This window comes from Poeciliopsis prolifica, unplaced genomic scaffold, assembly GCF_027474105.1.
Source record: "Poeciliopsis prolifica strain line A6 unplaced genomic scaffold, Auburn_PproV2 SCAFFOLD001, whole genome shotgun sequence".
Lineage (NCBI taxonomy): Eukaryota > Metazoa > Chordata > Actinopteri > Cyprinodontiformes > Poeciliidae > Poeciliopsis > Poeciliopsis prolifica.
Window position 1 is genome coordinate 11326236 of NW_026562376.1, and position 20591 is coordinate 11346826.

At 37.1% G+C, this 20591-nt stretch overlaps 4 protein-coding genes across 4 annotated transcripts; 3 read left to right on the forward strand and 1 right to left on the reverse strand.

Annotated features, from left to right (window-relative positions):
- Positions 1-1746: 1746 nt before the first annotated feature.
- On the reverse strand, positions 1747-6718 carry si:dkey-30c15.2 (uncharacterized protein LOC558938 homolog). The gene is made up of 12 exons (XM_055036551.1): positions 6585-6718; positions 6461-6504; positions 5572-5635; positions 5057-5185; positions 4302-4406; positions 4155-4204; positions 3949-4074; positions 3817-3862; positions 3641-3712; positions 3358-3511; positions 3187-3266; positions 1747-2335 (listed from the first exon to the last, which is right to left on the reverse strand). Exons 1-12 carry the CDS (start codon positions 6636-6638, stop codon positions 2189-2191), a joined length of 1071 nt encoding a protein of 356 aa, XP_054892526.1. The 5' UTR covers positions 6639-6718; the 3' UTR covers positions 1747-2188.
- Positions 6719-7296: 578 nt separating this feature from the next.
- On the forward strand, positions 7297-11586 carry LOC129364115 (ADP-ribosylation factor 4-like). Its single transcript, XM_055036562.1, has 6 exons — positions 7297-7642; positions 8790-8870; positions 8968-9077; positions 9668-9739; positions 10903-11028; positions 11117-11586. The coding sequence occupies exons 1-6, from the start codon at positions 7576-7578 to the stop codon at positions 11201-11203; spliced, it is 543 nt and encodes a 180-aa protein (XP_054892537.1). The 5' UTR covers positions 7297-7575; the 3' UTR covers positions 11204-11586.
- Positions 11587-13022: 1436 nt separating this feature from the next.
- zgc:77752 (uncharacterized protein LOC393862 homolog) lies at positions 13023-17160 on the forward strand. Its single transcript, XM_055041658.1, has 13 exons — positions 13023-13141; positions 14018-14209; positions 14300-14380; positions 14459-14577; positions 14799-14936; positions 15123-15394; positions 15492-15794; positions 15882-16136; positions 16213-16329; positions 16410-16511; positions 16607-16684; positions 16825-16935; positions 17016-17160. Exons 2-13 carry the CDS (start codon positions 14019-14021, stop codon positions 17136-17138), a joined length of 1890 nt encoding a protein of 629 aa, XP_054897633.1. The 5' UTR covers positions 13023-13141; position 14018; the 3' UTR covers positions 17139-17160.
- A 525-nt stretch (positions 17161-17685) lies between these two features.
- On the forward strand, positions 17686-20349 carry odf3b (outer dense fiber of sperm tails 3B). Its single transcript, XM_055041670.1, has 7 exons — positions 17686-17763; positions 18703-18827; positions 18908-19111; positions 19221-19322; positions 19404-19525; positions 19622-19768; positions 19845-20349. Exons 1-7 carry the CDS (start codon positions 17747-17749, stop codon positions 19929-19931), a joined length of 804 nt encoding a protein of 267 aa, XP_054897645.1. The 5' UTR covers positions 17686-17746; the 3' UTR covers positions 19932-20349.
- The last annotated feature ends 242 nt before the right edge of the window (positions 20350-20591 follow it).

Sequence of the window (20591 nt, forward strand, 5' to 3'; positions counted from 1 at the left end):
GGAAAATTATCACAGCAACAGCTGTCATTCAGATGAATTATCATGGCTTTTTATTGCCATTACGTCTCCTCCTTATTAAACTGGGTTTTGACCTTTGGCCTGTTGTTCCCAAGAATCACTAGCCTGTTGAAGATGTTTAAAAACATTAGTTTTATAAATAAAAATGTTATTTAAAAAAAAACAAACTCAATGGCGTTATCAACAGTAAGAAGATGATCTATTGGACACTTTGGGACTCTTTGTCTGTATTAAAGTGCTCAAGAATAGGCAGCTAATCAGTGGAACATTATATAATAAACAGCACAGTTGAAAGCGAAACAAGGTCAACAGTTGCACCCACTGTAACTGTATAACCTTTTACAGCAGGACAATGACTCAACAATTTGGTTTTGAGATAAGGTAAGCTTTGTATTTGATGAAGAGTAGATCAACCTTTTCTCAGCAAATTTACTGCTCAAGTACTGCTTATGGTGTTAATTTAATCTGAAAAACAAAAGAAAATTGTGATTTTGCCGTTGCCCTTTGTAATTTCTCACACCATGGAGGGATATTATCAGTAAACATACACTAATTGAAGTACTTTTCAGAAGTTTCAGCTGATCATGTAGAAGATTTTGTTACTCTTTTGCCTCGAGGCAAACAATGTCTTTGACATAAATAAGAAGCCAACCTTTAATTGAAATTTGAGTTTGACTGACACTAATCAAAGTTTTAATCTTCATAGATCTTTATATAGATTTATTGACAATATTTTTTAATACTCAGTTGTGTTATTTTAGACAAAAAATACTCAAAAAGAGCGTTTGCAAAGCCGCAACCTGTTGTGAAAGTTGATCACCGGGTTAAGACACAGTTTTGTTTTTTTTTAGCAGTGTAGCTGGTGAAGGCTCAGACAAAAATGTTGTAAATGATTGATGGCCATAAAACCTGCACTTACTTCAGCATGTGAATACACCCATCAGCTACAAGTCAGAAAAGTTTGCTTCTTATTAACTTTGATACTGATAAAAAGTGAATCATTGGTAAAGTTATGTTTCTTCATGATCAATATTAATAGCCGATTACTTAACAGTCATGTTTTGGCCATATAACTATTTCAAATATTGTCTATATTTTTAGCAGCTACTTTGCCAGTTCTAGGGTGGAGTTGACTTTGCATTAGAGTTTCTTAATTCATTGTGACACATTCAACAAGATGTCAAAAGACATTCTTTAAAGATGTTGATCCATGTTGACATGAGAGCATCAAACAGTTGTAATTTTGTCAGCTGCACATTCATGACTTAGATTTCCAAAACAGAGTAATATAACCGAGGTAGCCATCAGAAGATGGGCACACTGTGGCAGAATAAAAAGTTTAGAAAAGGCTGGAATTGAGCATGAACAATTCCTTTAAAAAATACTGTCAGAGGAACACTATCACCTTAAAAACATGCAAACATGGTTGTGAGTGTACAGTACACCCAACGTGTGTACGTCCCATGTGTGACCCGGGCTGCTTAAACATGCACTGCTCCTTTCATGAGATACGTTAACAGCTGTGGTTACACACGATTGTGAAAGTGCAGATACAGTGTTCTCTCACAATTCTGTCGCCGCTCAGCATTCCTCAGGGCTCCAACACTTAAAGAATCCAAACATTGAACTTACTGCCACAGCACGAGTTTGTGAAATGACATTACTTTGGCTATAAAGAACACACACATCACAGGACTCACATGGATTATTTTTCACAAGAAGATTGAAAAATCACAAGTCATCGAATGGCTGGTCATAGAAACGTTTTAATGATCAAAATGAATAAATACAAAATGGCAGACATACCAAGATAAGACCAATTACAAAACACTTTAAAGACAATAATATAAAATTGGTTTATCTTCAAACAACATCTATACATCTGTATAAATTGATAAAGAGAATATCATATGTCCTCAATACATTTAAGCCTAAATTATAATGATATAAATACAAATTCAATCAAAGGATGACAAAATTCACACAATGGTTTCAGTAACATACGCATAAGCTTTTCCTTTGTTAAAAATACAATATTTTTTACATTTTCAGTTTTAGTTTGTGCTTCAGGCTACACAGCCATGCTGTCATAAAGTGTCCAGTTTGTCTTTCTGTGATCAGTGCTCCATGTCAGAGCATAATAAGATTACAAAGTGCATTTTTTTTGTTGTCAGTGACGAAAAGATTCCTCAAAGAAGGGCCTATGTCTATATCTCAGCAGAGGTGTGATTTCTCCAAGAACAGCATCTGTGAAGTTAGGTCGTCTCCAGGCGTAGACCATACTGTTTAGAAATCCTTGGAGAGACACAGTGGCAGCCTAAGACAATAATAAAAACATACAATGTTGTAAAAACAAACTCTTTTGAACAGTTAAAATTTTAAAACCTATTTGACAAAATAGGTTGTAACTGAGGTAGCCATGCTACCCATTTTTCAAATAAGTAGTATTTGAAAAATACAACCTATTTAAGTAATTTCTGAAAGGTTTATGACAGCAAAAATGCCTTTTTAGCTGCTTGTCACTTGAAATAGGAATTGAGAAACACTAATGGATGAGAATTAGCAATCTATATCTACAGTGTTTAACAAACCATTGTACATTTAGCATTTCAAATGGGAATATCTCAAATGGATATATAGCCGATGATTGGCAAAAAGGAAAAAGAACTGAGTGGAAGCTTTGAGTACAAAAGTCACAATCTGCCACAACTCTCTCAGAGTATTAGTGCTGTGAATTACAATTTTTTGCCATGAGCAATAATTTTACACTGTGGTGACTCACAACATGGACGAAAAGTGCAATTAAATATCTTTGTAGGTTGCCAGTTTGTTAAATCTCCAAGCTATCTGCTCCAAGAAACACTTTCTCTCAACTTTCTCCTCCTCACTGAATAAATTACTATATAACTATTCACTTTATGAAACAAAATTAGAGCTTCTATCTTGGTTGTATTTATGCCTAAGTTTGTCATTACAAGAGCAACTTCATCTGTCATTTAGCAGCTTTCAGTTCCATTGTCCGTGGTCTTCCTTATGCCTTTTTACTTTTCAGTTTTTCAGTAATAGAAATGAATACATATTGTGAGCAACAACTCTGAACAAAGCTGAAAAAGCTGTAAACAATGAAGGCATTTGGCATTTTATCTCAGAAGGTCTTCTGATACAAACCTGTATCACATATAGTGGATATAAACTGCCTTGTTCAACGTTCTTTTGGATCAAGGGAGACATCAGAAGAAGGAGGAGTGCTGCAGAGGAACCAAGTGTAAAATATTAGTTTTCAAGCAAAAATACTGATGATTGTTCATTTTAATTGTGTGTGCGCGTGTGTGAAAGTACCTGGAGCCCAACAGAATAATATGACCATAACAATATTTCGTGCTGTAGAAAACACTCTTCTGAATTGCCTTCTTGAATGCCCATCTCCTTCCACAGGGAAGAGCCCAACTTGCATGTACCTTTCATGCCACTTCCCGATTTTCCAATAAATAACCTGAAGAAAACAGGAAATAAAATCTGTGTCTCTCGATGGTGTTGTCAAACCATCATTATATTGGAACTATTTCTATTTGAAAGGCTTTTTAATGTTGATGTTGACATAATCTGACTGCTGATTACTCACAGAGCAAGACAACATTGCTGTTATCACTGCAATGGCAAGGAAAACTCTGATGAAAGTATTGTGTATCTCATCCTAAAAAATATGTTAAAAAAAAGTTAAGGACAAAAATTGTACATGACCACCAAACAAAATGCAGCAATAATAAGGAACAAAGTTTATAACAGCAGGACACTCACCACTCCAACACAAGGATCCGTCCAGATATGCAAGAACAAAATACAGCTGGAAAAAATATATTTAAAAAAAAGAATATAAAAATTACACAAGACAATTTCCAATAAATTTGTGTGACTTTAAATCATGCTCACCTGTGACAGTACGAGCTACCGTTATCACTGATCCCATCCTGTCTCCTGGAGCTTGCAGGAATTAATGTGGCAGGTTTTATCAACAGAGTGCACACATAGACAAAGTAAATGGCAAGTGGCGTCAACCTGCGATGCAGGAGAGGTAAAGTTAGCTGCTGCTTGCTTATGAAAACTTAGGTATGTCAATGGAAAATTGAAAGACTCACCACACAAAGGCATACAAAGGAATCGCTTTGATTTTTCTCCTGCACTGACTCTACCAATCAAGACAGACAGAAAGAGGCATAAAACGACTAAATCTTTAAAAAATTATGAATTTATGTAAATCAAAATAAGGTCTCATTTTGCCTCACATGTTCATCTTCTTCATCTACTGCTCTGTCCCTCCAGCCCTGGACAGCGTTCCTCGACTTCAAGGCGTAAACGATGGCCAACAAGAATGAAATGAAATAAAACGTCTGGAAGACACAGTTACACAAGTAATCGTTCACAGTGTGCTCATTTAAGTTATTAAAAGGAATAGTCTAAAGTACAGTAATGCATGCAAGTATTTAACGCTTCAAGTCAGCGGGGGAGATCAGAGGAGTTTCAGACAGTTTTATGAGGATTGTCTTTATTATGTTCTTTGAGAACATAATAAAGGTAATTACTATTTCTACAAACTTTCTAAAACTGTATCTTTGTGCAAAGTTTTGCTAAGATAAGAGGTGCTGAGTCTTCATTCATTTGTTTTAAAACTTTGAGTTAAGACCACATGAGCTGGAAGTTCAGCAATAAATTACAAAAGCCACAAACGCTCAGCCTATCGTTCTTAAAGTGGCACTGTGAAGTGAAACAAACTACAACTGTAAGTACTTTTGTTTGTCAGAGAGCAAGAAAACATAACATATAAACAAATAACATTTTTAAATCTTAATATTTTGAAATTATAAATACATTGTTAGTCATTATTAAGTAATACCATTTTTACTAAATTGGTTAGTTTAATCCATTTTTCTGTATCTCTTCTTGTCTTTTAACCTAGGATTTGAAGAAGGTTTCCTTCTGTAAAGAAAAGAAAAATCTGCCCAAACATGTACCAGCCTTGTAAATGATTACGGTTTCTCACCAGAGACAATGGGAGAAGGTATGGGCAGACGATAGCACTGAAAGGGTGAACTTTGTTCATGACACTGGTATACAACAGGACGATAGCAGCCAGCAGGTCCGCCAGAGAGAGCTGCACCAAGAGGTGAACCTGTAAGGAAATACTCTTTAAACATGCTGACTTGATGTGAAATTGTCATCATCAAATGCGATGAGTTATTCTCCACCTAACGCGTTCATATCCCGTGAAAATTTTTCAAGTTTTGTCATGTTCCTCCACAAACGTTGAGATATTTCATTGAGGTTTTTGTGATAGACCAACATAAATTATAACAGGAATGCCTGTTACTCCATTCTTTTCAGGGTTTATCACACAACTATAAATGCAGTATCTTAAAATGTATGATTGTCTCATGACAAAATGTTAAAAAGTACAAGTGGTAATAATTGTCTTTTCAGTCATTTCAGCTATGACTTAGTAATAAAAATTCTACACATAACATCACAAAAATTAAAAATATAAGAACCTGGACTCACTTGTCCTCTTAGGTGTCTCCATCTTATTGTTGAAACCAACAAGACTGAAAAACTCCCAGTCATACTACGGATATTGAAGAAATAGTGAGATTAGAGGAAATCTCTTGTTTTAATTTTAAACAAACTCTAAGCTTCCAAAAAGAAATAAAACATGAAAAAGACCCTTAAATCTTTAACTTAAAACATCACTTGAAATGCAAACACATATCTTCAAATAGAATGATTTTCATAAAATTTGCCAAGATGATAATTAAAATATTATACTTTTGGATTTTTGTGAACATGACAGCTAAAACTCATTTGTACAGTAAACAAATGTTTTTTGAATGATGGATTTGATAAATATTTATATGTTAAGAAAACAACCACTAATTCTTTATTTAATTAGAAGATATGAGTTAACACTGCTAAGATAAAACACACAAAGGCAAATTATCTTTTGTATATGTGAAACTAAAATCCAATTAAGCCAAAAATGTGTTACTATAAAAACAAAAAACACTAAACTGATGACTCTGTCACCTGATCTGAACTGAATCATCCTAGAACAAGATTAACACACCTGTGTAATATGTAAAAACATAACCCCTGGTTCAATAAAACAGTATTCGTAGAAGACAAAACATTGAATTTGACACTCTACTGGGAATAACTGAGGTACAACTCCAAGCTATGAAAGTCACACAGCTACATTATGTAAGTGCACTTGGGAAATCCTAAAAAAGAAAGAACATTTGCCCTCACTGAGCATGCTGCTATGCAGGTTTGGCAAATATGTCTTGGAGAAGTAATAGAATGCCATTAATGAGCCATGCTTACATCAGTTTCATTTGTAAATATTCAGAAAACAACTGAATATTCCAGGAAATATAATTAATAATCACAATACCTGAGAGAGAGCAACACTATGTACAATGTAGAGAGTGCATCAATCTGAAAAAACAAAATAAAAAAAGCTTTAAATCATAAGAAGTGTCCTTGAGAAACATTGCAAATGATACTTTCTTAATTACCTGTTGTCTGCTCAGTAATCCACTGGAACCCACAGTAGAATTTGACATATTCATATTTCCACATCCAGTACATCTGCTGCTATGAAATGTGTCTTTATTACAGTCCTCTGGGAATCTGTCTTGACCTGTCACAGGACACACTCTTTATAAACTTTTCCGTCTTATCATATGCTGCTGCTTTGACTCCACCTGCTCAGAGGTTTTGCTTATGTAAGAGCTGCTGGCATCATGGCATTCTTTCAAACAGGAATCCCCACATGAGCAGTCTTACTTCCAATAAGGATAAAAAATAATGTTCACTGGAACATTTCTTTTAAAATGCTCTAGCAACTGTATTTAAATGATTAAAATAGTAGATAGTAAAATTTGTGTTTGCCTCTCCTTGTTTTTCTGCTGCTATATTATGCAGTTCCACAAATTACACAACGGTATATTTTAACAGATACAAATGTCTCTGTATGTCATTGATATATGTATGTATCTATAACTATGTTTATATCTCAATAAAACAAACACAGCTTGGTTTGTACCAGGATTTACAGCTGAATAGAAGCAGTAAATCCTGTGAAACAGTGCCATCTAGTGGTATTTCAATGGACGTGACTGGGCTTGTAAGTGAATGAAAGTTTGGGGGAAAAACGTAACAGTACACGTTATTTTACGCTTTCTTTCTTCTGGATTGAAACGTATCCCCGAGCCCCTTCAACCAATTAAATGGATATAAAACACCAGCTTTGTCTAAAAACACTTTCAAAAATGATGTAAAACCTTCCGGCATGGCTCCGTGTTTGAGGACAAATAAAGCTGCTTCAGGCTGATGACGCTGCCCCTTCCACGTTTACACCGGACGTGGCAGTCTGGAGTGAAATCACGGTAACTTCCCTCCCTGAATCGTGGCCAGACCCGTTTAAAAATACATTTCGTTTGCTGTCGTCGTGCTTTAAATATCAGTTCTAGTTTTAAATAGTGAAAAAACCCTCCTCGGGCAGCCATGGGGCTCACCATCTCGTCGATCTTCGGTCGTCTGTTCGGGAAGAAACAGATGAGGATTCTGATGGGTGAGTTGAAAGTTTTGTTTGGCTAACGGCTGTTAGCATCGCTTGCTACAGAAAATTGACATGAAGTTATGTTTAAAACCGCCGTTCCAGGGTGAGTGTGATAAGATAGATAGAAAACGCGCTGTTTCCGGAAATAAATCTAACGTTCTCCTCCAAGAAAAAGAAAAAAAAAATGGACGGTTTGTCGTTAAAATGTTTGGCGCAACAGGCTTTTGATGTGGCCTCCTTTTGTGGAATGTTAGCAACATGTAGATTAAAATAAAAAGTTAAGCGCCGAACTTTAAAAATTTTCCAAAATGCTCCAAATTATCACGCAAAGTCTAGCCACGGTTTGTTCCCGCAGAGATGGAAAAGTATGAAGAGGAATACACTGACCGCAGCAAATAGCTAAAAATAAATAATCTCTGTTGTTGAAGTTTGATCTGCTTCTATGAAGGGTTTTATTTGTGGATTAAATGTTTTTTTTATTAAATGGAAATCCAGATTAGTTGGGACTCATAAGAAAATTTGTAAACTGTCAACTGGACGTTGATTTACAATAATTATTTACACGGAAACAAAGGTGGGAGAATGAAAGACATCTTTGAGTCATAATTTGAAATGGGCTGCAAGGAGATTTTTACAGTACGACCTCAATTTGACAATTATCCCTGTAATTTTGTAGGATTGGGGAACTCCTATAGTTTCCTCACATTGACTACCTATCTTTTTTGTTATGATCGGGAAATATTTTTGACAAAAAAGGTTTTGTTAGTGGGGATGAAAACATAGTAGCTTTTCAAATAAATAAATAAAAATAGAACCAATCTAAGAGACCAAAGAATAAACAAAGTGCCTCTAAATTTTGCTGTCAGAACAACATTGATTTATAGGTTGTGGAATCTACATTTATACATTTATAAGTGTTATTAAAAAAAACAAAAACAAACAAAACTTTATAGGTTTAAGTTAACCAAAAATAAAGTCTTGAGATATGTGTAGAAACATGACTATAGTACAAACAGTATTACTTTAACTTCAGAAGTTGCTCTCATGGCAGAAAATATCAGCACTAACTTTGCACAGTCAAATACTGTGTTTGTGTTACTGTGATGATTAGGTGAAGAGCTCTTTAAATAGTTTGTCATATTCTTTCTACCTTCCTCAGTTGGACTGGATGCTGCTGGAAAAACAACAATCCTGTACAAACTGAAGCTTGGTGAAATTGTGACCACTATCCCAACCATTGGTATGAATTTTTATTTGAAACGTAGCCCTTTTTTTGTTTAAAGTACTTCTATCAGTTTTCATAATAATGTTTTTGGTCTGTCCCTTTTCTGTGAAAGGATTCAATGTGGAGACGGTAGAATATAAAAATATCAGCTTCACCGTTTGGGATGTGGGTGGCCAAGATAAGATCAGACCTCTCTGGAGGCATTACTTCCAGAACACACAGGTATGAGATCATTTTTAGTTTGAAGTTACAGAGAGAAAAAACCCTTTTATGCAGCTACAATGTGATGTGAAACTTTTTCAGGAGGGGATTTATCACAGTGCAATGATTCAACTCTAAAACTCCTGAGATTGTTTATTCTTTCCTCCTTTCGTTCTCTGTTATTTTACTTCCTTGTTTGCTTTCTGTTGTTGATTTGGAGAATTTTCAGTCCGTAGTTTTTGTTTGTAGCAGAAAACAAAACATAGATGTTAGATTTAAGTAATTTTTACAAAAAACATTCTAGTTCTTGAACAGGTCAAATAAGGTGAAATTACATAATCACTCAATAATAAGTGATTCTAAGGGGAGTCTTTTCTTTCTGCTGCACGAGAATGTTGCAACGTGACAAACAGTTGCGGTTTAACATGTTGAAGTCACAAAAACGTTGCAATAAAGTACTAAAGATGATTGTTCTCTGTGCTTGATCTAAATAAAATGTTACTTATGAGAAGGTATTTTCAAACTGAACACAAGACTAGTATTGATATCAAATGTGCAATACTAAACATCTATTCTGTTGTAATTCTTATTTTATTTTTACTTTTTCTCAGGGTCTTATCTTTGTAGTGGACAGTAATGACAGAGAACGAATTGTTGAGTCTGCGGAGGAGCTCACCAAAATGGTACGTTATCAAAAATGTGACATTAAACTTGATGATTTGATTATTTTTTTGAGCTGAGGGTGTCCAAAAATTTCTTGGGTTAACTAGAAAGACTTAGCTAGAGGTTTGGCTGGTTTTGTAGCTGCAGGGGTTCACAGCAGGATACATGTCTAAGAGATGAGGTCATTAAAAGCAATGATAATAATATTTCTCTATTTGTTCCAGCAGCAGTTATGTATTTATGGCTATGACTCCGCTTGTTTTTGAGTAACACTGGTGATCAAAGGTTTCACCTTCTTTCTCTAAGTCGCCTTTAAGAGGCTTGTAAATCTTATTATGAGGTTAAATCATAAACAATATTTGCAGGCATCTTCATGACAGCCTAGTTCTGAATGGCAGCATTGCTCTGAATTTACTTCCCAGTGAAAACTTTTTTCACAATACATTGAATTTTTAATTTTTTGCTTTTACACTTTATTTTTTAGCTTAGAGCTTAGAGTGATGGAAAAAGAATATCAAAGTGTAGATGTAAGTTGTGTCAAACTGTTTGGATAAATGAAATGTTTTGCTGCATGTCCTCCAAAGTAATCTGGTGCTTAAAGGAATTCTGGACTCTTTGTTCAGAAAACCTTTGAAAGATTTGGGCTTTTTGATTGAGAGAAATGAGCACAACCTATGATAGGATTCAGACATATTTCTGGAGAAAGACTGAATGTAATCGTTTGCGCGGCTTGTGGTGTTTCTGATTTCATAATGTTCTTTATCGCCCCCCTTTTTTTTTTTTTTTTTTTTTTTTTGTAAATTGGATAGTTGGTGATGCACCAGTCAGATTTTTTTTTGATTTAAGCATTTCCAATTTCCAGATGACTTTTAAGAACTCCTCTGTCTTCCCACATCAGACAACTTTCCTTAAGTTTTACAGAAAACAATTGAATTACAAGTTTATCCTTACTTGTGCATCAAATCTCTAAAATCAAATTCCATCAGAAGTTTATGGAATAGACTGAAATTTGTTGTAGTTCTTAGTTTTAATGAATTGTTAAATGGGGGGAAAAAAAAGATTTTTCAGTATTTCACCTGGTGGTCACAAATCAGAGCGGACTGTGTCATAGTTTATTATTTTTGACTTTTGGCCAAATGAATCTGTGCTGTTGTATCTGATAGGGAATCTGTAATTCTTGCAGCTTCAGGAAGATGAGCTGAGAGATGCCGTCTTACTGGTGTTTGCCAATAAGCAGGACCTTCCAAATGCCATATCAGTCAGTGAACTGGCAGACAGACTCGGCTTACATTCACTTCGCAGCAAAAGAGTAAGTAACCACTCTTGCTTTAAATCTGTGGACTTTATTGAGTTGTGATGGTCACTTCCTGAGAGCCAGACTCCCTTTCTCTCCACAGTGGCACATTGAATCCACCTGCGCCACCCAGGGCACCGGGCTGTATGAAGGACTTGACTGGCTGTCCAAAGAGCTGTCGAAGAACTAATGAAGGATCGGCTGGACAGAGTGTGACTGATCAACACGGGACATGAGAAAAGACTCAGACGTTCAATCCAGAGCCAGTTTGTTTTAGCACCAATGTTTACAAAAAAACCTCCAGCCTATTGGACAGTTAACTCAGTTATGATAATCCCTGTTTTATGCTTTGTTTTTCATATTTTCAGTAGTTTATTTCTTTGTGCCTGGTCTTTCCTTTTCACACTCATTCATTTACTCTTTTTGTTTCATGGTGAGCAAAATTATATTTTTGGAGATTTCACAGAAAGAAATGCATTTCTAAATTTAGGATTGATGGTAGAGGTTGACTGCTGGTCTCCCTCAAGCTGTTAATTGTCATACCCCCTGCTGTTAATAAACTTCTGGATGCTTGGTCTTTTGTTTTAATTCTGTGCCAGCTAACTGTTTTGTAGGCCTGTGGCTTGATGAGTAATTTGCTTGTAGTATGGTGCCAAAAAAAACAGATTACCTAGACTGTCTAGGTGAAGCTCCTCCTTGTGATGCATTTGTCTTTGTGCTTTTGCGAGATAAAGTTATGCAACTCTCCACTTTGTGCTGCATTATATGCTATGTTGCAGCAGAACCACACCACTGTGAGTATAGATTAATGTCTCGTGACTTCCTTATTCTCACTTATCTCAGTTTCTTGTGAATTTTGTTTTCACATGCTTCGTTTTGTGCTTTAAGACCAGCAAAACATTTTTTTCTTTTCTGTCATCTAACAGAAAGTAGCTTCAGCCCAAAGGAGGAAGGAAGTGTTTTCTCAGTGTTGACACAGGACCTGAGACATTGCAATACTGTGAAGTCTCATATTATTTCCCCCTTTTTTTTTTAAATTTCCAGCAACATGTAATGTTGACTTTGTAACAAACACTGTAAAGTATAATTTCCTTCCTCTTTCTCTTTAATAAAAGTATATCGACCAATCAGTTTATCTTAGTGTACATTCCAGCTTCAAGATATTTGTTGTCAGTGTCTTTTAAAACAAAAAGCTCTGAATAAAGCCACTGTTACACTAACCTGTTTTGAGCATTTTTTTAATGATCGTGCACTCTTGTGAAGATCTGCACATAAAAAGAAGTTTGGAGATTTATTTTTCAAGTATGCCACTGCTTAAAAACAGATTTTTTTGCTGTTTGAAAACAAAAAAATTCTGAAGAGGGAACTAAAAATTAGTGTCACGGCAAGGAGAGTGTGAAAAGATGCAAAATGCTTGTCATAAAGATTTTTACACAGATTACTTTTCAGTACAAATGCGTTGCTTCTTAAAATAAAACATTGTGTCTTAAACTGTGATTCAAACATGGCTGTTACGGGAACTGAGCAAAGATGTGGGAGGTGGAGCTTACAGCTTCACATCATCATTACCAAGCGGCTCCTGTTGCTGGATGTTGAGAGACGCTGTGTCCGGAGATAATCTTAATAAATTTAAGGTTTAAGAACAGTTCAAATGACTGCAGGATTATAATCTGTGTCATAACCTCCCTCAGAAACGCACCGGCAAACAGCAGATGAGCAACGTCTTTCATCTTCTTTTCAATTTCTCACTGCATTTAAATTTGTTCAGACTTCTTGCATGCAAACTTGTGAGGCTATGGTTGAAAATTAAATTTGTCAACATCACAAGCAATGCAAATTCATGTATGGTACCATGGCTATTTGCAAGTAATTAGGTCATTTGGAGAGGTGAAGGAATAAGCATTGGCTTGCTACGCTGCATGAATGTCTTTTCTAATGTAATTATGACAGCTAATCAGGCTTAGTGGAGCTGGCTCATCACTCGGTTCTGTTAGTGTGTGAGCAGAGAGGGTCAAGACGGAGGGGCACATGTGTGTCCAGAGCCTTTCTCTCCCTATTTCAAATGTTTTATTGCTGGGGAATAAATTGAATGGGATTAACAGCTGTAGTGTTCATCATAACAACTAAGGTAAGTCATCAAAGTAATTATTGTGTGAGCTGTCAGGTCATTTTATTTGTAGAGTTAATTTTAGGGTTTTTACCCCTTGAACTTTTTCATGTTTTGTCTGATTAGAACAGGAAACATTAAAGTATTTGATTAGGATTTTATGTGATAGGCCAACACAACATGGCACATGACTGCAAGGTGAAACAAATCTAAATAGTGACTTGAATTTGTATTCACCCCTCTTGAGGAACAGCTTTTGCAGCTTCTAGCAGGTTGTAAACAAGGATTGTCCTGCATTCATCTCCATTCAGCTTCCCACTGGCTCTGATCAACTGACCCTGCTGAGATAAAGTATCATAACATTCTACCACCACTGTTTTATCATGGAAACTAAACTTTTAGGGTGAATTTATTGTTGGTTTTCTACTATGCAATGCTACAAAATAAGCCAAAAAAAAAACAATTTTTTTTTCTCTTCCTTTTAGAGGATCCCATATTTAATGTATCCCTTTAAATAGACTTAAGCAAAATTTAAATTGGACTTCCCATGAGTTTTCTGTCTTCTCCAACCACCTTTTGATCATAGCAGATGACCTCTTATACTCAACCAGGTTCTGTTGGAGGTAGCTGGAGATGTTACAGGGGAGTCTTTCCTCTCCACTGTCGCTTCATTCATGCTCAGTTCGAGCAATTGCTGCAAATTAATGAATTGATGTAATCTACTGGGTTTTCTTAAACAGAAAACTTCTAAACCAAACTGAACTGGATACACTGTTTGATAGGAACAATTGGAATGTATTAATGATTGAACTAAAATTACTTTTCTTTTGTAAATTGCCGTGGTATGGCATGTCGTAAATCAGTGCTCAAAATTCAGGGCTAGGTCTGTGTTCGCAGGATGATGCCAAATTTGAGCCTGCATGTTCCAGTTCCGAGGCCGTCCTACTCTCAGGCCAGGGAGAACCTGGTGAGAGCCATCCCCCCCAAGCTTCTCTGCCTGCTGGCCTGTGGAGGAAAGGACTGTCGCTATGAGGGACCAGAATGCTGGAAATCAAACCAGCAAGTCATTCGAGGCCTTTTCTCCTCCTGGTGAGAAGATGTGACTTCAGTCTCAAAGATTATGGTGTTGAATATAAAATAAAGGAAAGTTTGTTGGTTGCGAATCCTCAACTGATCCAGGGTGACCGATGATATAATAGCAATGGCTCGTCCATCCAATCATCTCATCAAGAAGTACAACATCATAGAGCAATTTCAAAGGTAATGGCTCGACACATTTTTGTCTCAAAATCCATTAAGACACATACAAAACAACTCGACTGGCTTCTGTGCTTCCAGGTTGGAGATCAGATCGATCATCAACATGCAGCTCCCTGGGGAGCATGCTCACTGTGGGCCTCCTCTAGACCTTCAGAGTGGTTTCACTTACTCTCCACAGACCTTCATGGACAATAAAAGTGAGAAGCTAAGATACTTATTTAGAGGCATACATTACATTAGTAGGAAAAAGCAGCAGAGCAAGTTGTTATTGTGTTACGCTGGGGAAAAATATTATTAGACTTTGTATGTTATTCTGCACTGCTTTTTCCCCCCAGAGTAGCTAAGAATAAATTCAAATCAAATGACTCTTTAAACACGAGGCAGCCCTGCAATCCTATTTTAATCTATTCATTTTCAGTCTACTTTTACAACTTTGGGATGCCAGACTTTGGTGTGTCGTCTCTTGTTGGAATCATCGATGGGGTGAAGGTTTTGGCCTTTGCTGTGAAGCAAGGACGTGTAGCCGTTCACTGTCACGCAGGCATGGGCAGGACAGGTAAGATTAAATGTTGCATTCAGTTGTTATGTTCAATGCCATGCAAAAGTATTCTCATACCTTTTTTTTTTTTATCTTTACCAGGATAATAAAATCCTAACATACTTTTGCAAGGAATTACATAACATTATTTGATGCTCAGAGTTCTTGGGTGTTTGTTGCTGTTCTCTTTTTGCTGTTTAAAAGGTGTCCTGATAGCTTGTTACCTCATCTACACCTTGCGTATAAGTCCCAGCGAAGCGGTTCACTACGTGCGCATTAAAAGGCCTCGTTCCATCCAGACCCGGTCGCAGATAAACCAGGTGTTTGACTTTGCTCGCCTGCTCGGCACGCAACTCACTCAATATCCCGACCTCAGCCTGCGGCATGGGGCCCCTTTCACCCTCCAGCACTACTTAAACCGACAAGCTCTGCTGCTTCACGGCCAGGAGGCACGCAGACTCAGACACACTCCCAAGGTTGAGCCATGATGCTACACTAATCTTTCTACAATCAAACATTGCTGCACTTTGTCACAGTTAACCTGGATATCCTCTATGACCCCATTTGACCTAGGTGGTGTACCTCCTGTGTGTGCGGCTCTCCTGCCTGGCTCTGGGGCTGGCCTCTCCTCCAGAGGTCTACGCTGAACTGGAGAAGAGATCAGCTCTGAGGGTTCTGAGCAGAGCTGTGAGAGAGACTCTTGTGTCCAAGCAGTATTTGCCTTTGTTGAGTGAAGGCCGAAAAGGCTCGTGGGCCGGCTCAGGGTCACTGTACTCCTGGGACGAGGCTCTGGGGTTCTTAGAGAGGAAACAGGAGGTGTTGCTGGACAAACGTAGCTACAGTGAATCTGACGTTACTAAGATCATAGTATACGAGGTGAAACGCATTCACAATTGTAAATATTTTAATAGTTTTGAGTCGGCTGTGGAGATAATACTCACTGTTATGACTTCTCTGTTGAAGGACCAGGAACTGAGCTCATACTGCACTGCAGCTCTTGGAGATGAGAAGCACTGGTACTTAAAGGACCTCCTACAAGCTGATCTCAGACCAGCTAGTCCAGTCTTTGGCACATTTTCATTTGGGCAACTATATCTCAGAAAGGAGTTCCACATGCTCAACACTGCAGTGACAAACATACAAACAAGCAGCAGCTGCACAAAAATGCCAAAAAGCTCAACTAAGAAGAAAACCCTGAAATGCAGCTCCAGCCAGGAGGTACAGTATTTTTCTTTAAAGGAAAAGTGATGTTTGTTCAAAATGCAGCAAAAATTATCTTCTCTCTCATATAAAGTTGTACAGAAATCTACAGACCCCTGGCCCGACCTTGATTGCCCGACAGGTAGCCAAAGCAATGGCAGATCAAGGTCCTCTAGGTGAGACCGTCCTACAGAGATCAGCTCTGCTGCAGGTATAAATAAGAATTCTCCACGTCTCTCCGATCATTATATTACTTGTTTTTCACTGTATTAACTTCCATGTTTTCTGAAGGAGGAACTGAACAGCAGTGATTGTGGATGGGCCCTGATGGTCACGGAGTCAGATCCTCAGGTCCTTTGTTGTCTCTTATGGACCTGGTTGGAGAAGTTAAGGGTCAGTTTGTATCAAACAAAAAAACTAGTTTTCCACACTGTGTATTCCTTTTTAGAACTCTCATATTTATATTTATCTCTTTGAATCTGATCTAGGATCCTGTTCTGAGCAGTGAGGATGTAGAAAGATTAAAAGTAGGAAACAACAGAAATCCTCTCAGCATTCTAAAGAAGGCAAGTACCAAAACATAATATTTTCAAACATTTTTTCAGTATGGATGTCCAATATTAATCTCAATTTCATTCATCATTTCAACATAATAAAAAATAACATTGCCTGTGTTCTTCAGTTAATATATATCCAATATTTACAGCCACAGAGACATACAATCTATTGCCTGCTGAGTTGTGTGAGTACAGTGATTAGCCTGTGTCCACACAGAGAGGATGCCATCCTCCGACGGCTCATATGTACACTTACAAGGGTAAAACAACCTTAGAATTAAAATGTTTACCTTAATATTAATGCTTTAAAACTAACAGTATTTTTTTTTTTACCCAACAGAGTCCACAAGAGAAAATTGGAATCCTTGGTCCCTTGATGAAAGTACTCCAGGCCAGTTTGAGAGAAACTTCCAGTATGCACAGACAAATCAAGAGGGCCTGCAGCATCAATGCTACACTTTGAGGGGTTTAAATAAAAACAAACATGAGATGACTGTATGGACTTTAAATATTTCCCTGAAATTATTTAGTTAAGTAATTGGATTAAAAACATTTCCATAATACTTATGAATAAAAATGTGATATCAAAACTTTGTAGCTCCTTCATTTCTATGTTGTCACTGTTGCAGTCATGAATTAAACAAAAGCATAATTGAGAAAATTAATGTGATCATTTATACCAGCTTCTTGCATTAAACAACAAAACAACGTTTCTGGCTGTTAAAGTCAAGTCAGTTAATATTTTCTTTAAATGGTTCACCTAAGTCAAAGCCAAATCCAAACAGTGCATTCACACAGGCACAGAGGCGGCCCATGCCTTGGTTCCAGCCTTTCAGAACTAATAAATCATTTCCAGAATCTGCATTTTAAATGCTTTTCTTTTCACCTCCCTGAGATCCTCTGCACTTCCAGAAAAAAAACCAAAAAAACTCTAAACGCATACTGAGCATGACTGCAAGAGTCCTTTCCATGACAATGTTGCCATAGCAGCAATGCCGAGCAATTCACAATCTGTGTTTGGGTTCACTGGACCTGCTGAGGTTAAAGTATGAAACACACACTCGCAACTGGATGAGGAACTTTATGAGGTAAAGTAATCCATCTGTTTATTAAATGTAGTACCTGACAATGAAAGGTTGTACTCAATTTGTGCAATGTTGCTGTGGTGTTTGATTTCATTTTTATGGAAGCCGTTCACTGTTTTTTGTTTTTCCAGTCATTTCATAAGTGAATTTTCAGAATTTCCACATTTGAACTTCATTATGTTGAAAATGGGAAATAAGAGACTTATGTTAATCTGTAGCAAAATTCACTGTACATTTGTGTAATTCAATTACAATGTTTATTCCAGAGGGGAAAGTAAATGTTTTACTCGTGTCATTCAAATATATTTGAAGAGACTTTGTGGTGAAGCTGTGGGCAGCAAGGATTTCCAGTAGCAATCAAGTCTTGCAATGAATTTGAAGAAGACTCTGACTGAAGACTGTTGCTATCTGACAGAGTTATGAGTGTCATGACATGTTAACAGCTGAATATCCTGTCAGCAGAGAAGATATTTTACAATTTACATGTCATGGATGCCACCAGCTAGGGTGCCATCCATTGCTGGTGCATTGCTGCTAATCCTCCTCGTGTCTTTTTGAAGGTCCTGTTTAAATCTCTGCCAGGCCACACGGCCAGGAATCCATGCAGAGAACTTTATGAATGATGTGCATGTTGTTACATCTGTTGTAAAGCTAACACATTTCAGAAAAAGAACATCATACCAGCAGCCCAAAATTACAGGGCAGTGTGATGGTCTAGTGCTGTTGTGCTTTTTCAGCTTTCTAGCAGGGTTTAGTCAAAGTCTAGACTTCAATAATCTTGACATGTGATATTATTTGAAAACTGAACTTTGTGTTAATTGAACATGTATGTGGTTAATATTAAAAGCAAGATAAAATTATAGAGTTGCAAATACTTTGAGAGAAAATAAAGCAAATTTCTGACTGTTTGAATGTCTTTTTTATAACTCAAATGTTCATCAGTTTTCTCAAAGCAATGCCAAGTGATGAGCTTTGGGTTGGATCTTGGAGGCCTCACAGACCAAGAGGGCCTATAGCTGCTCTCTACGGGAGCCCGGGGCCCAACTATTCCCTTCCTGGGCTGATAGGTAGGAGCACAATTGAATATTCCATCAGTAAATATATTATTGATACATCTGAAGGTAACCACTGCCTCTGGTCTGAAAAGGTGCTTCTCAGCATGATCCTACCAAATGTAGGGCGCCAATGTTCTCCTTTGGTGCTCGTCATGAGGAAGTGAATACAAACTGCTCTCCTGGTCCAAGATATCTGATCCCCTCCAACATGACCATGAAGGGCAGAAGTAAAATGCTTGCATTTTCTCTTCTCGGCCGACCGAAGCAGCTTCAAATGTCCCATGTGCCCGGACCAGGTCGGTGGAGGTGTTTTTTTGGAAATGCACACATGTACTGATAACAGCAATATACAACAAACTTGCCTTTCATCTGGGTCTTTTTCTCATTTTCCTTGGCACCTTATAGGCCATTATTCCCCAGAACGTTCTGGAAAGATGACCATCCGTTCAGCTCCTGCTTATTCCCTGTATGGGAGGAGAAGAGATCGCACTAACACACAAACACCAGGTAGTATTTATATTATGGTGAATAGAAGTAGCTTCACCTCAGAAGGCAGAGATAAAAAAACATTTCTCACTAATACTGAAGGTCCAGCCACCTACACTCTGCCCCCCATGCTGGGCTGTAAAACTGCAGTTGCACCTTCAGCACCCAATTACACACTTCAAGGCCGTGGAAAAACTGGAAGCTTCCACGAAGACCATAACAAGGTTTACAAAGAATACTTGGTCCCTAAAGAAGACGTAACAAAACCCCGCAAAAAACCTTGAAATACTGATTTTTCTGTCCTGTGACTTTTCCTCCAGACTCCATCTCCAGGCCCTGCTGCCTATAAAGTTGTGGACCCCTCTATATATAGGCAGAAACCTCCACAGTACAGTATGAACGGACGCAGCTTTGCTCCTGAGGAAAACACAAGAAAACCAGGCCCAGGAGCACACTATCCTGAGAATGTAAGAAACATCCTATTTTTATAAGAACAGGCTGGAGGTGTTATACTTGTTAAAATGTAAATCTTTTTCATTCTAGGTCACCTTTACAAGAACTAAAGCTCCCAGTTTCACCTTTGGACTCCGTCATTCACAATACATTGCGCCCCTCATTATAAAGGAATGAAGGAAGAAAGCTGGGTTTAGATAAAAGAAAAAAGAAAATCACAATTAGTGAGATCGTGTTTTATCATATTTGCCCTGTCATGCTGTTTATACAAATGTCAAAAATTGGGTCATCTTTAATTTCTAGCTTTTATATTCAATTGTCAGAAGAATTTTTTTTTCAAAATACTATCAAATTACATTTATTTTGGATGGATTTTAAATTTTCATTTTAAAGATATTTAGTAAGCAAAAGAAAATCAGTAAATAATGCTTTGTGATTGTCTTTGAATCCTTCTTTTTTACTTCTTGTTTTGTGCCAAAAACTCTACTGGATGATTTTTTTTTTTTTTACAATTTTGCCAGAAAAAGTAAAAGAAACCATGGAGTGCATGGGCACTTCAAAAGCAGTATTCTGATACTGCTTATATATATAAACGTTGTCAGGTCTTTAGAAATTTTAATAAAATTAATATAATTTTTTTCTTCCTTTTGTGTTGTTCTGTTGATTGTTTTGTTTATTGATTTCCAAATAGAACTGTGCTTAAGCCCCTAAAAAACACTGGGCTCTGTCTGAAAGTATACGAATGAATGAATGAATGAATGAATGAATGAATGAATGAATGAATGAATGAATGAATGAACTATAATTGAATTCAGTACGTTTGCATTTTCAGTCAGG

What these genes read in the sequence shown, in the direction of transcription:
- si:dkey-30c15.2 (XM_055036551.1), bottom strand. Translation starts at nt 6,638, where the DNA reads ATGAATATGTCAAATTCTACTGTGGGTTCCAGTGGATTACTGAGCAGA. An exon ending in CCTTTGTATGCCTTTGTGTG is followed by an intron (nt 4,075 to 4,154) that starts GTGAGTCTTTCA and finishes CCTGCATCGCAG; the next exon opens with GTTGACGCCACTTGCCATTT. An exon ending in ATTATTCTGTTGGGCTCCAG is followed by an intron (nt 3,267 to 3,357) that starts GTACTTTCACAC and finishes GTTCCTCTGCAG; the next exon opens with CACTCCTCCTTCTTCTGATG.
- odf3b (XM_055041670.1), top strand. An exon ending in CACTAACACACAAACACCAG is followed by an intron (nt 19,323 to 19,403) that starts GTAGTATTTATA and finishes CTAATACTGAAG; the next exon opens with GTCCAGCCACCTACACTCTG. An exon ending in GAGCACACTATCCTGAGAAT is followed by an intron (nt 19,769 to 19,844) that starts GTAAGAAACATC and finishes TTTTCATTCTAG; the next exon opens with GTCACCTTTACAAGAACTAA.
- LOC129364115 (XM_055036562.1), top strand. Translation starts at nt 7,576, where the DNA reads ATGGGGCTCACCATCTCGTCGATCTTCGGTCGTCTGTTCGGGAAGAAA. An exon ending in GACCACTATCCCAACCATTG is followed by an intron (nt 8,871 to 8,967) that starts GTATGAATTTTT and finishes TTTCTGTGAAAG; the next exon opens with GATTCAATGTGGAGACGGTA. An exon ending in ATTCACTTCGCAGCAAAAGA is followed by an intron (nt 11,029 to 11,116) that starts GTAAGTAACCAC and finishes TTCTCTCCACAG; the next exon opens with TGGCACATTGAATCCACCTG.
- zgc:77752 (XM_055041658.1), top strand. Translation starts at nt 14,019, where the DNA reads ATGATGCCAAATTTGAGCCTGCATGTTCCAGTTCCGAGGCCGTCCTAC. An exon ending in CGCAGGCATGGGCAGGACAG is followed by an intron (nt 14,937 to 15,122) that starts GTAAGATTAAAT and finishes GCTGTTTAAAAG; the next exon opens with GTGTCCTGATAGCTTGTTAC. An exon ending in GACTCAGACACACTCCCAAG is followed by an intron (nt 15,395 to 15,491) that starts GTTGAGCCATGA and finishes CATTTGACCTAG; the next exon opens with GTGGTGTACCTCCTGTGTGT.